Raw genomic sequence first — 13,769 nt, forward strand, 5'->3', positions numbered from 1 at the left:
CGGAAGCATTTACAGTATATTTGACTCGTGATCAGCGCTTCCGTTGCCCCAGACTGTATGACGGAAGCATTTATATTTTACTCATGATCAGAGCTTCCGTTGCCCCAGACTGTATGACGGAAGCATTTATATTTTACTCATGATCAGAGCTTCCGTTGCTCCAGACTGTATGACGGAAGCATTTATATTTTACTCATGATCAGAGCTTCCGTTGCTCCAGGCTCTATGACAGAAGCATTTATATTTTACTCATGATCAGAGCTTCCGTTGCCCCAGACTGTATGACGGAAGCATTTATATTTGACTCGTGATCAGAGCTTCCGTTTGCCCCAGACTGTATGACGGAAGCATGTGAACATTGGGGCTCCAGAGACTATAGCCAGCGAGGGAAGTGAGAACCCATGGATTCGATTTGAACCCCCAGACTTTGCCCACTGCGCCACCCGAGCGCCCCGTAGTGCACTTTTACGTGACATAAGCTCATAGATCAGCTATTTTGGGCGTGCGACATCCATGCAGGACTATAGTATAACTAGTGACTAGCCAGTCGAGCTTTCCATGACTAGTCAGCGACCAGTCTGGGAAACCCATGGATTCCTTTCCAGTCCCCAGGGCTCTTTTTTTGTCCATGCTAAACCCTTTATCCCTAGACGACTTTTTTTTCTTTTACTATTTTGAAAAATATTTTTGAATAGTCAAAATAAACAAATCTACACAAGCTCACAACGTCGATGTAGATTGGCTATTTTAACTATTCAAAAGGTTGTTTACTATCCCTAAACAATGTTTAGGGATAAGGGGTTTAGCTTGGACTGGGGCATTAAGCAACTAGTCGACTATTCAACTAGTCGACTAGTAAAACCACTAGTCAATCAACTAGTTGATAAGATAAGAAAAATTAGGCCTCAATATCAGGTATATTATAGTTATAGTCACCAATGTACACAGTTTTTAAATGTACAAATATTTTTTTTTTTACATAATAGGTAGTTAAACAATATAACAGTGAATGCCCTAGATTGGACGAAAATAGAGGCCCCAGACTTTACCCACTGTGCCAACGGAGCGCTTCCTAGTGCAGTTTACGCAACGTGAGCTTGCCTATTTGAAGTGTGCGACACCCATACACGACTATACTGTACGTATAATATAACTGTGCTTTCACACATAAACGTCAGCTGTCCCAGTGCGATCCCTGTGGGCTCCCCAAGAGTTGTCTCGAGTGTCCTTGAGCAAAGACTCTGAACCCCTGATTGCTTTCGATGTGCAGGTTGGTGCCTTGCATGGTTTCCTCCGCTGCCGGTGTGTGTGTGGATGTGTGTGTGTGTGTGTCAAAATGGGTGAATGTAATGCATAATCTCTGTAAAGCGCTTTGGATAAAAGTGCTAATATAAATGCACCGTTTAGCATTTAGCTGAGGGAAGTCAGAATGTGGCGAGGGGGACTTATTGCATATTTCAATGACAGCCGTTTTTTTTCCCCTTCATCTTCCTCCCATGTGAATACAGATTAGGAACAGTCCTTTACAACGCCCCGTGGCCCCCCCGTAAACACACTTTATTTGGTGTGCTGAGCACCCCGGGATCAGCTTTGAGCATTCCTGCCGGGATTTATCTTTTTTTTTAGTTTTTCTCCCCCAATTTATTGAGACCGGGGGTCTTCAACCGAGAACCGGCACCATACTAGGCCTATTTACTTTACTGTCAATGTTGAAGACTGGGTTGTACCGTGGAGCTCTATATATAGCTATCAAATCACGAGTTTTGTGTTGTATTGTTGTGTTGGATGAATGTGTGTAATAATTAGGGCCGGGACTAATTGCGATTAATTACGATTAATTAACTACAGAAAAATTAATTCATTAATTCATTAATTAAAAACATTAACGCATTTTAATCGCACAATTTCTTTCACCGCGGAACGTTGTCACTGGACAGTTTTCAGACGGACCTGCGCACCAAGTGTCCGTGTCCTCTTCAGACAATAACACCACCAGACACCGCAGACAGTTCACCAGACTGGGGGAAGCCGCTGAGATCACTTTGCTTGTCCCCGTGGATTGGAAAAAGGATTTAAAAGGCTATCCGATGGTAGCGTGGATTACAGCACAGTTGTGTGCAATTATTCAATAAAGAATTATTACCCCTATTACTACAAAAACAATGTTTTATTGCTTAAACTTATGTATTCACTATTCATTGATTCACTAGTATACCAAAATCCATTTGAAAAAATTGCTTTCTCACTGTTCTCGGGTCAAATAATGATATGCGATTAAAGTGCGATTAATCTACATTAATTAATCGCAAAGCCTCTGATTAATTAGATTATTTTTTTTAATCGAGTCCCAGCTCTAGTAATAATATGGAAGAAATGTTTTGACGGTGATATGTTTAACCCATTCTGAACGGGAACCCATTTTGGTGTCAGCATCATGTTATGCTTTAGCTATTGAAAAATAGCAGATATACAAGCTCATAGCGCGCCACCGAGTGGCGCGCTATGAGCTTGTAGGTCTGCTATTTTTGAAAAATCGAAGAACGACTGACATTTTTTAAAATCTGATCTCAGGTCAGAATGGGTTAATCAGACCAGTGTGTGTCCAGTGGAAACCTCGCATGAATCTGATCTCAGGTCAGAATGGGTTGAATAAAATAAAAACACCACATCCGATACCGCCCACATTGGATAGTTAGTATATAGTACTGAACAGCTACAGTTTTTAGGGATGTGTAACTTGTGTGACGATCTATAAGCAGCACAAAGTAAGGCAGCAGGGGGGTTCTTTTGAAAACAAAATGTCATCCTCCTTACTGCTATCTTCTCTGATACACTTGGTCTCATCCTCCTTACCAGTGCCGGATCTACCATATGGGCACGTGCCCAGGGGCCCTTGGGCACCAGGGGCCCATAAAAAAAAATAAAAAAAAAACGTTGTGACCGGAAATAGGCCAATATAACGGCAGAAAACTGCCCCAAAACGGCTACAAAACAGCAAAAATGTTGCGTGCACGTGAAGGGGGCCACTTCTAGTTTCAGTGCCCAGGGGCCCTCAGTGGTGTTAATCCGGCCCTGCTCCTTACTGCTATCTTCTCTGATACACTTGGTAATGCCCCGTACAGTGGCCATCTAGTCCCATCCTCCTCACTGCTATCTTCTCTGATACACTAATAATGCCCCGTACAGACGCTTGGTGGTGATGTGCTCGTCCTGGTTGATGTTGAGTACCACACGTAACATTCTGGTGAAGCACCCGTCCAGGGATTTCTGTAGGACTGTAGTGTCCAGCATTCACAGCCATATAGAGGAGAACGGATTCCAGGGTCGCAGAGAAGAAACTGATCTTGATGTGTCGGGGGAGGTTGGATTCCCACACACTGGTCATACCATTAAGAGCTCTCCAAGTGCTTTCCTCACTTTAAGGGTCCTTTTCTGTGGAGCCCACCCATGCGCCCAGGTATTTAACCCATTCTGACCGGGCACCCATTTTGGTGTTGACATCATGTTATGCTTTAGCTATTGAAAAATAGCAGATCTACAAGCTCATATCGCGCCACCGAGTGGCGCGCTACGAGCTTGTAGGTCTGCTATTTTTGAAAAATCGAAGAGCGACTGACATTTTTAGAAACTGATCTCAGGTCAGAATGGGTTCGTCAGACCAGTGTGTGTCCGGCGGAAACCTCGTATGAATCTGATCTCAGGTCAGTATGGGTTAAAGCCACTGACCTCCTTTAGGACAGTACGTAGTGTCGTGTTTTGAATGGTATCGTGAGTTGAGCGAATCGTTGCCTAAAAAGCACATTTACGTTTGGGGGGAGGGGAGATTATTCTGGGGCCGTGCTGGAGGAGATGTGAGTGTTGTTGGGATTCAAGTTCAAGGGCTGTATTTTGCGTGTCTTAAGTACCAGGTCTTATTCCCTAACTTGAGTAAACTAAAGACCTGGAGGCGTGATCAATGCTCTTTGGCCACTCAGAATAGCCAAATGGCATTGATCACGCCTCCAGGTCTTTATTTTACTCAAGTTAGGGAATAAGACCTGGTACTTGGTACAAAATACAGCCCCAAGTCTCCAGTGTAGCGTCTTCTACACTGCTGTAGGATTTAACTCTATAACCTGTTGTTTAACCAGGGAAACCCAACTGAGACGTGTGTGTGTGTGTGTGTGTGTGTGTGTGTGTGTGTGTGTGTGTGTGTGTGTGTGTGTGTGTGTGTGTGTGTGTGTGTGTGTGTGTGTGTGTGTGTGTGTGTGTGTGTGTGTGTGTGTGTGTGTGTGTGTGTGTGTGTGTGTGTGTGTGTGTGTGTGTGCACGCCTTTGTATTACTACTGTAGGACACGGACATCTTAGGACAGCATCCAAAATAACTGAAAGTAGCTCAATGTACACACACGCGCACACACACACACACACACACACGTCACACACACATAAGACTCTTAATGGCAAAGTTCTGAGAGAGCAAAATGTTTTTTTGAAATTGAGCCCATATCTAAATAGTGCTGCTTATGCTTTAAAAATATATATACATATATTCACAAACACATGCAAGCACTTAATCCAATAATTCTAGGGCTGCCCAAACCTTGAAAATCCCCCGCTTTAAAATTCAACCATTTTTCATCAAGGCAACAAACCTTGAGGGTGTGTGTGTGTGTGTGTGTGTGTGTACTGTAAGTATTGCATTTCTCTTTTGCATTTACTGTGTGCGTGCATGCATGCGTGCGTGCACGGTGCACTGTGGAGAAAAGTGGCAAAAAGAGCTTGTAGATCGGTTCTGGGAGAACGTTGTGGGCTTGTAGATCGGTTCTGGGAGAACGTTGTGGGCTTGTCGATCGGTTCTGGGAGAACGTTGTGGGGGGGCACCCTGAGCTTCTATTTTGAAGGAATCCCGGCGCTGATTGTGTTTTAATGCTTAACCTTCAGAACACAACTGGATAAGAAGAGAAAAATAATAAACAACAACCCACTGGAGCAAGAAATAGAAAGACGTAGGAGTGAATTAAATCACTTTTCATGAGAATAAAGCTAATTAGAATTTAAATGAACACAAAACTAATTATCTGGTAGATTAACTGTTAACCACTTTAAACCCAATATGCTTGACCGGAGTCCCTCAGGGCTCTGCCCTGGTGTCTTTTCTGTTTTGACTGTATAAGGGATGGCTTTGGCTGAAAATGGTCGAAAGTGTTCCCCTGCAATACTAAAATGTCCATGTCCTCGCGAGTATAGAGGGTACACGCAAGCACAAATGTCATGAGGTGTGACCATATATGGAGGTGTGACGTCACGAGGCGTGGCCACATCTGGAGATGTGATGTCACGAGGCATGACCATATATGGAGGCGTGATGTCACGAGGTGTGACCATATATGGAGGCGTGATGTCACGAGGTGTGACCATATATGGAGGCTTGATGTCACGAGGCGTGGCCATATATGGAGGCATGATGTCACGAGGCGTGACCATATATGGAGGCGTGATGTCACGAGGCGTGACCACATATGGAGGCGTGATGTCACGAGGCGTGACTATATATGGAGGCGTGACCATATATGGAGGCATGATGTCACGAGGCGTGAATATATATGGAGGCGTGATGTCACGAGGCATGACTATATATGGAGGCGTGATGTCACGAGGCATGACTATATATGGAGGCGTGACCACATATGGAGGTGTGATGTCACGAGGCGTGACCATATATGGAGGCTTGATGTCACGAGGCATGACTATATTTGGAGGCGTGATGTCACGAGGCATGACTATATATGGAGGCGTGACCATATATGGAGGCGTGATGTCACGAGGCGTGACCATATATGGAGGCGTGATGTCACGAGGCGTGACCATATATGGAGGCGTGATGTCACGAGGCGTGACCACATATGGAGGCGTGATGTCACGAGGCGTGACTATATATGGAGGTGTGACCATATATGGAGGCATGATGTCACGAGGCGTGACCATATATGGAGGCGTGGGCCAGGGTGACTAACATACGGACGCCGGACGGACGGGAGACGCAGGTTTTCATAATAAATGTGACCTACTGTCGCAAAAATGTGCGTGCGTGCGTGCGTGTGTGCGTGCGTGTGTGTGTGTGTGTGTGTGTGCGTGCGTGTGTGCACGCACGGGAGCTTAATTGTCTCTGGGCCATGGGATAATGAGCCAGATTGGATTCAGCCAACATCAACAACAACGTGTTGCGTGACGGGATGCTATCATCGCCATGGCAACAGCAGGTAGAGAGAGGCAGAGAGCAGAGAGTCAGTGTCTCTCTCCCAGGCTGGAGAGAAGTCACAGTAATAATGTGTCCCTGCTGGGAATTAGAACACATCATCAAAAGTCCATAAAAAGCCAATTCCAAATATAGCTGCAAGCAGCGATAAGGCGGGACCAAGGAGAGGGAGAGAGAGAGGGGGGGTGGAGAGAGAGAGACAGAGAGAGAGAGAGAGAGGGGGGTGGAGAGAGAGAGACAGAGAGAGAGAGAGAGAGGGGGGTGGAGAGAGAGAGACAGAGAGAGAGAGAGAGAGAGGGGGGTGGAGAGAGAGGGCGAGAGAGAAAGACAGAGGGGGAGAGAGAGATAGAGAAACAGAGAGAGAGAGAGGGGGGTGGAGAGAGAGAGAGGGGGGGTGGAGAGAGAGAGAGGGGGGGTGGAGAGAGAGACAGAGAGAGGGGTAGAGAGAGAGAGAGAGAGGGAGAGAGAGAGGGGTGGAGAGAGAGAGGGGGGTGAAGAGAGGGGGAGAGAGAAAGACAGAGGGGGAGAGAGGGAGAGAGAGGGGGGGTGGAGAGAGAGAGAGGGGGGGGTGGAGAGAGAGAGAGGGGGGGGGGTGGAGAGAGAGACAGAGAGAGGGGGGTGGAGAGAGAGAGAAGACAGAATACACTTATTACACATATTACACTATTACACATATTACACTACTATTACACTATTACACTATTACACTATTAGACTTATTACAATATTACACTTATATTACACTATTACACTTATTACACTATTAGACTTATTACAATATTACACTTATATTACACTATTACACTTTTTACACTATTAGACTTATTACAATATTACACTTATATTACACTATTACACTACTATTACACTAAATACACGTATTACACTATTACACCAATACACTAAATACACTTATTACACTATTAGACTTATTACAGTTACTAGTATCTCTATTATTGTGATCTCATGTCCTAGTGATAGAGAGAGGGGGGTGGAGAGAGAGAGAGAGAGAGAGAGAGAGAGAGAGTTGACTCATTCTATACAGTAACATCATGCAGTATTCATATAGGTATTCGCTCTACCAACCGTATTTGGTAGAAGTATTAGGTGCATGAGAGGTTTCACAAAAACTCATAAAAACTACATTTTCTTACTTAAAATAAATCTGTTACGATTATTTGTCAAACGGTCCATGAGATATGCACGTTCAAAGTTTGCATTTTCAAATTCATTTTCAATTTTCAGTGCCATGGCGCCACCATTTGGCCAATGGTCATGGGCTTCACATAGTCACCGTTTGGCATGGCCCTCTACTCTACCAGATTACAGTTTCACCAAAACCGACTGCACGGTTCAGTCAGAACAGCTATTTTTGGCGGAAGGAGAAGAAGGAGAAGAAAAATAAACACAAAAACAAGAAGTGACCAAAGTCACTGCGTGTCTTCTTGGTCCCTTAATGACTGTATTTGAACAATAACGTGCTGCGTGATGACGTGGGGAGGCACTGAATGGGGAGGCACTGGGGAGACACTGGGGAGGCACTCAGGGGAGACACTGGGGAGGCACTGAATGGGGTGGCACTGAATGGGGAGGCACTGGGGAGACACTGGGGTGGCACTGGGGAGACACTGGATGGGGAGGCACTGGATGGGGAGACACTGGGGAGACACTGGGGAGGCACTGAATGGGGAGACACTGGGGAGGCACTGGGGAGACACTGGGGAGGCACTGGATGGGGAGACACTGGGGAGGCACTGGGGAGACACTGGGGAGGCACTGAATGGGGAGACACTGGGGAGGCACTGGGGAGACACTGGGGAGGCACTGGATGGGGAGACACTGGGGAGGCACTGGAGAGATACTGGGGAGGCACTGGGGAGGCACTGGGGAGACTGGATGGGGAGACACTGGGGAGGCACTGGGGAACACTGGGGAGGCACTGGGGAGACACTGGATGGGGAGACACTGGGGAGACACTGGGGAGGCCCTGGGAAGGCACTGGGGAGGCACTGGGGGACACTGGGGAGACACTGGGGAGGCACTGGGGAGGCACTGAATGGGGAGGCACTGGGGGACACTGGGGAGGCACTGGGGGACACTGGGGAGGCACTGGGGAGGCACTGGGGAGACACTTGGGGGCACTGGGGAGGCACTGGGGAGACACTGGGGAGGCACTGGGGAACACTGGGGAGACACTGGATGGGGAGACACCGGGGAGACACTGGGGAGGCCCTGGGAAGGCACTGGGGAGGCACGGGGGACACTGGGGAGGCACTCATGGGGACACTGGGGAGGCACTGAATGGGGAGGCACTGGGGGACACTGGGGAGGCACTGGGGGACACTGGGGAGGCACTGGGGAGACACTTGGGGGCACTGGGGAGACACTGGGGAGGCACTGGGGAGGCACTGAGGGGGACACTGGGGAGGCACTGGGGAGACACTGGGGAGGCACTGGGGGACACTGGGGAGGCACTCAGGGGGACACTGGGGAGGCACTGGGGAGACACTTGGGGGGCACTGGGGAGGCACTAGGGATACACTTGGGGGGCACTGGGGAGGCACTGGGGAGGCACTAGGGAGACACTGGGGAGGCACTGGGGAGGCACTGAATGGGGAGGCACTGGGGAGGCACTCAGGGGGACACATATTTTGGGGCTAGCTTTCGTAGAGTGCGTTTTTTCTCTTTCAAACTAGGGATGGAGTAGGAATGGGGATGGAGTAGAAATGGCCAGCATATGAATCTGCCATGATCTTCACGGGGAAGCTTTAAAATGACATGAAAAAAAAGAAAAACATGATTGAGTGGGTCTTTAAGCGGCTTGACCATCCCTGCTAGTGGGTTTTATAGAACCCAGAAAACAAGTCAACAATACCACTATGGATTTCTGCAGCCAACCATACTCTTTATGTGTCCCTGGGCTGCACTTTGTTCCCCACTGCTAGGCCGTGATAGACTGTGACTGCATGTGTGAGATACACACTATCTGTCTCTCTCTGTGTGTGTGTGTGTGTGTGTGTGTGTGTGTGTGTGTGTGTGTGTGTGTGTGTGTGTGTGTGTGTGTGTGTGTGTGTGTGCGCACGTCATGCGCTCTCCAGCTCTTGACAATCTCTCATCATCCTGACAGTTCATAGTTATCACCCTCAGGCTATGTGCAGTCGCACTCACACACAGACACACGCTTGTGCATGTGTACGCACACACATGAACGCATGCATGAGCACACATACTGACAAATGCACACGCACGTACACACACATAGGAGTGAATGCACACACTCTTGCAATTACCCGCACACGCACGCACACTTTGCGCGAGCACACACACTTTGTGAGCACACACACACACACACACACACACACACACACACACACTACATTATGGCCTGTCAATCATTCTGAGCCATCTCATCCGAACTGACAAAGTAATCGTGTGTGTGTGTGTGTGTGTGTGTGTGTGTGTGTGTGTGTGTGTGTGTGTGTGTGTGTGTGTGTGTGTGTGTGTGTGTGTGTGTGTGTGTGTGTGTGTGTGTGTGTGTGTGTGTGTGTGTGTGGGGCTTGGCCTGTTGTAGCGCCACCATGAGGCCGATTTGAAAACTGTCAAGTGGCATTTCTTCCAAAGCCCAGTTGGAATATGCATGCACAGTTTCACCACAATCGGACGCTGCGTTGAGTAGTTGTGGCGATTTGTACAAAACGGGTACAAAGCGGGCTACTCATGAAAAGTTTAGAAGCCAATCGTAGCCAATGAGGGTGAATTATGAGAAATCAAACAAACCCGTCTTGATCACATGGAGAGCATGTGTACCGATTTGCGTGAAATTTGGATAAAATCTGAGTGATATTAGAAAATGTGTTTTACATATGTCGGCCTCCTGGTGGCGCTATAAAGAGCAGATGTGAAAAATTCCAGGCAAAGGTTTTTCCTTGGCCTCTAGGGAGTTGGCATACAAAGTTATCCACATATCCGTGCAGTTAGAGGTAAAAACACTTTTCGGCCAGTTATAGCGCCACCATGAGGCTGAGTGGAAAATGTTCATGTGGCATTTCGTCCTCGGCCTAGTGGGAATGTGCGTGCACAATTTCACGGAAATCACGCGATGTGTTCATGATTTGCAGCATTTTGTTTGAAACTGAGCACGCCTGCAAACTTTGGAAGCCAATCTTATAGCCAATCAGGATGGAGTCTGAGGAATCTGAAAGACCCGTTTCGTTGAATGGCTCTAGAGAGACTGTGTACCAATTTGTTTAATGTTTGGACAAAATCTGTAGGTGTACTGTCGAAAAACTTGTTTTGCACAAAGCGGCCTCCTGGTGGCGCTATAACAGGCCGTTCTGGACATTTTGGGGGCAGAGGTTCATGGTTGGCATCCAGGGAGTGTGTGTGCAAGATTTGGCATCGACCGGGTTAACGGTGGCCGAGATTAGCTGGTAACGGACGGACACACGGATGGACGGAGTGCAAAACATACTCTCTCCCCGTGCCTTCAGCCTGGTGGACTCAATAATAGCTCGTAGTGCGGCACTCGGTGCCGCGCTATGAGCTTGTAGATCTGATATTTTTCAATGTGTGTGTGTGTGTGTGTGTGTGTGTGTGTGTGTGTGTGTGTGTGTGTGTGTGTGTGTGTGTGTGTGTGTGTGTGTGTGTGTGTGTGTGCTGTACGTACACTGTACAGTATATTGCCGTCTGACACATCCATGTCTTGACAACACTTACTGTAATTAACAGTGTTAATGAGTCTATCAGCAGCTCTACTGCTACCATGCTAAATATTGTCATGCCGTCGATGCTAGAATACTTAGCAAGTCACAACTGTTCATGTTGAATGAGCATCTGTGTGTTTTAAATCCATGTATAGTTATTTTACATAATGTCACTTTAATTCTATAATTGAATCCCATATGGGGAATGGGCACACTGCACGCACGCACGCACGCATGCACGCACACACACAGTGACACACACACACACACACACACACACACACACACACACACACACACACACACGCACACACACACACAGTCTTGTCATACTCTGTACGTCCGTATGAGAAATGGACACAAGAAATGTGCTTCCGTAAGTATTCTGCTCGCAGCCTGCTGTACGTTCTGCATTCTGTACGTGACTGTTGATGGATTGTTGTTGGTTAACAGTCGTGTGTGTGTGTGTGTGTGTGTGCGTGTGTGTGTGTGTGTGTGTGTACGTGTACACTGTACAGTATATTCCCGTCTGACACATCCATGTCTTGACAACACTTACTGTAATTAACAGTGTTAATGAGTCTATCAGCAGCTCTACTGCTACCATGCTAAATATTGTCATGCCGTCGATGCTAGAAGACTTAGCAAGTCACAACTGTTCATGTTGAATGAGCATCTGTGTGTTTTAAATACATGTGTACGGTAGTCATTTTACATAATGCCACTTATGAAAAATCGGGGGAATTGGCTCACGCGCACAATATGCATGCACGCACGCACGCACGCACACACACACACACACACACACACAGTGTCGCACACACACACAGTGTCACACACACAGTCTTGTTATACTCCGTAAATCTGCATGAGAAATGGACACACAAAAATGTGCTTCCGTAAGTATTCTGCTCGCAGCCTGCTGCGAGTATACGTTCTGCATTCTGACTGGATGGATTGTTGTCGGTTAACAGTCGTGTTTGTGTTTGTGTGTGTTTGTGTGTGTGCGTGTGTGTGTGTGTGCGCGTGTGCGTGTCTGTGCTTTTTCCACAGACTCGCGTCCCGACTGCTCCAAGGCCCGCTGCGAGGTCCAGTTCTCCCCGCTGTGCCCGGAGGACAGCGTCCTGATCGAGGGCTACGCCCCGGCCGGCCAGTGCTGCCCGCTGCCGTCGCGCTGCGTCTGCCGCCCGTCCGGCTGCCTCCGCAAGCTGTGCCAGCCCGGCCACCTCACCATCCTGGTCACCAAGGCCACGGGGAGGCCCGGGGAGTGCTGCGACCTCTACGAGTGTAAACCCGGTACGTTCCTTCCTTCCGCATTCTGACCCGAGATCAGATTCATATACGAGGTTTCCACTGGACAAACACACACTGGGTCTGATTATAACCCATTCTGACCTGAGATCAGATTCTATAAAAAAAAATGTCAGTCGCTCTTTTGATTTTTCTAAAAATAGCAGACCTGCAAGCTCGTAGCGCGCCACTCGGTGGCGCGCTACGAGCTTGTAGATCTGCTGTTTTTCAATAGCTAAAGCACGACATGATGCTGACACCAAAATGGGTTCCCGTTCAGAATGGGTTATATAATATTATAGGCCAGGCCAGTGGTTTCCCAAAGCGGGGTCCTTAATTCGAGGGAGTTCCAGGGGGTCTCCCCCCAAGCTAACTGACTTTTTTTTTAGCTGGGGTTCTATGTGAACCAAATGGACCCTTATTGCAGGGCCTGTAACTCGTCCAATTGTACACTCTCAGAGTTAAATTGACATTGATCGAACCACTGTTCTGAATGACATTGGTTTGAGCCATGTGGCTCAATGTATCTGTATTACTGTCTCTCTCTCTCTCTCTCTCTCATTCATTCTGACCACGCTCTCTCGTTGTCTCACCTCCAGTCTACAGCGTGGACTGCAGTGCCGTGGAGTGTCCTCCGGTCCACCAGGGGAGCTGTCCCGCCGACAGCTTCGAGACGCAGGTCAGACTGACGGCGGACGGATGCTGCACGCTGCCCACCAGGTGAGAACCTTCACGCTTCCTGTGAACTCATGGGACGTATAAAGGTAGACCAAGGGGCCAGCTATGCACTCCAACGTTGAAGCGCTGGGCCCTAGTGGTAAGAGGAAGGACTGCAGGCGGAGCCGTGGATTCCTGACGAGGAAACCCCGTGCAGCCGAGCGCTCAATGTTAAAGCCCAGCTGCACTTCCGCATTTCCGGACTTCCGGACACCAACATTTGGTGCCCAAATGCTGAATCAGCTGAATGCTGAATCAGACGGTACTTCCGGCAGCCTTCCGGGTGCTTCAAAACGCCACTGAGCAACTTCCACTGACATGAATAGCGGAGGGGGCGGAGCTTCGCGCCAGTTTAGTCTCTATCCTTTTAATACTCTATGTCATAGAGTATTAAAAGGATAGAGACTAAACTGGCGCAAAAATAAATTCAAAATCTATCTGGAGCCGCAAAGAAAATTACGCATTATAATGCAGCTTGCCAAGCTTTATTATCTCCCGGGTTGCAACGAAACTAGCAGAATTTAGCATGCTTTCCCTGGAAATGTCTTTCAACGTTACTTTTTTTGTTGTTTGATAGCTTCTCACTGCAGATTAAACATACAGGCAGTCAATCTGCATTGGCTGTGAAGGCAAAAGCCTCTGTCCACGAACTGTTAAATCCTCAGTTTTTCGTCAGCTATCTTTATTTCTCTCCCTGTAGAAGCCATAGCGTAGCAGGCAGCAGCCTCACACACCGACTGGTTTGTTTATAATAGACACCTGGCTGGCACGGCACTGAGTGTGTCGCATGCTGTGACGCAAATTTTAGTTTAGTTAAGTTTT

The 13,769-nt window shown here is 47.8% G+C and overlaps 1 protein-coding gene across 8 annotated transcripts in view; it reads left to right on the top strand.

Moving 5' to 3' along the window:
• Positions 1 to 13,769, top strand: part of crim1 (cysteine rich transmembrane BMP regulator 1 (chordin-like)) — a 218,646-nt gene that overhangs the window by 93,404 nt on the left and 111,473 nt on the right. For all 8 annotated transcript variants that reach the window (XR_014570811.1, XR_014570812.1, XR_014570813.1 and 5 more), the window contains exons 3-4: positions 11,994 to 12,236; positions 12,830 to 12,950. Coding sequence is in view for 2 of the 8 variants with exons in the window: in XM_083791307.1 (XP_083647433.1) it covers positions 11,994 to 12,236; positions 12,830 to 12,950 (364 nt within the window). In the remaining 6 variants the exon portion in view is untranslated. The remainder of the gene's footprint in view (positions 1 to 11,993; positions 12,237 to 12,829; positions 12,951 to 13,769) is intronic.

This window comes from Protomyctophum parallelum, assembly GCF_964188405.1.
Source record: "Protomyctophum parallelum genome assembly, chromosome: 20".
Classification (NCBI taxonomy): domain Eukaryota; kingdom Metazoa; phylum Chordata; class Actinopteri; order Myctophiformes; family Myctophidae; genus Protomyctophum; species Protomyctophum parallelum.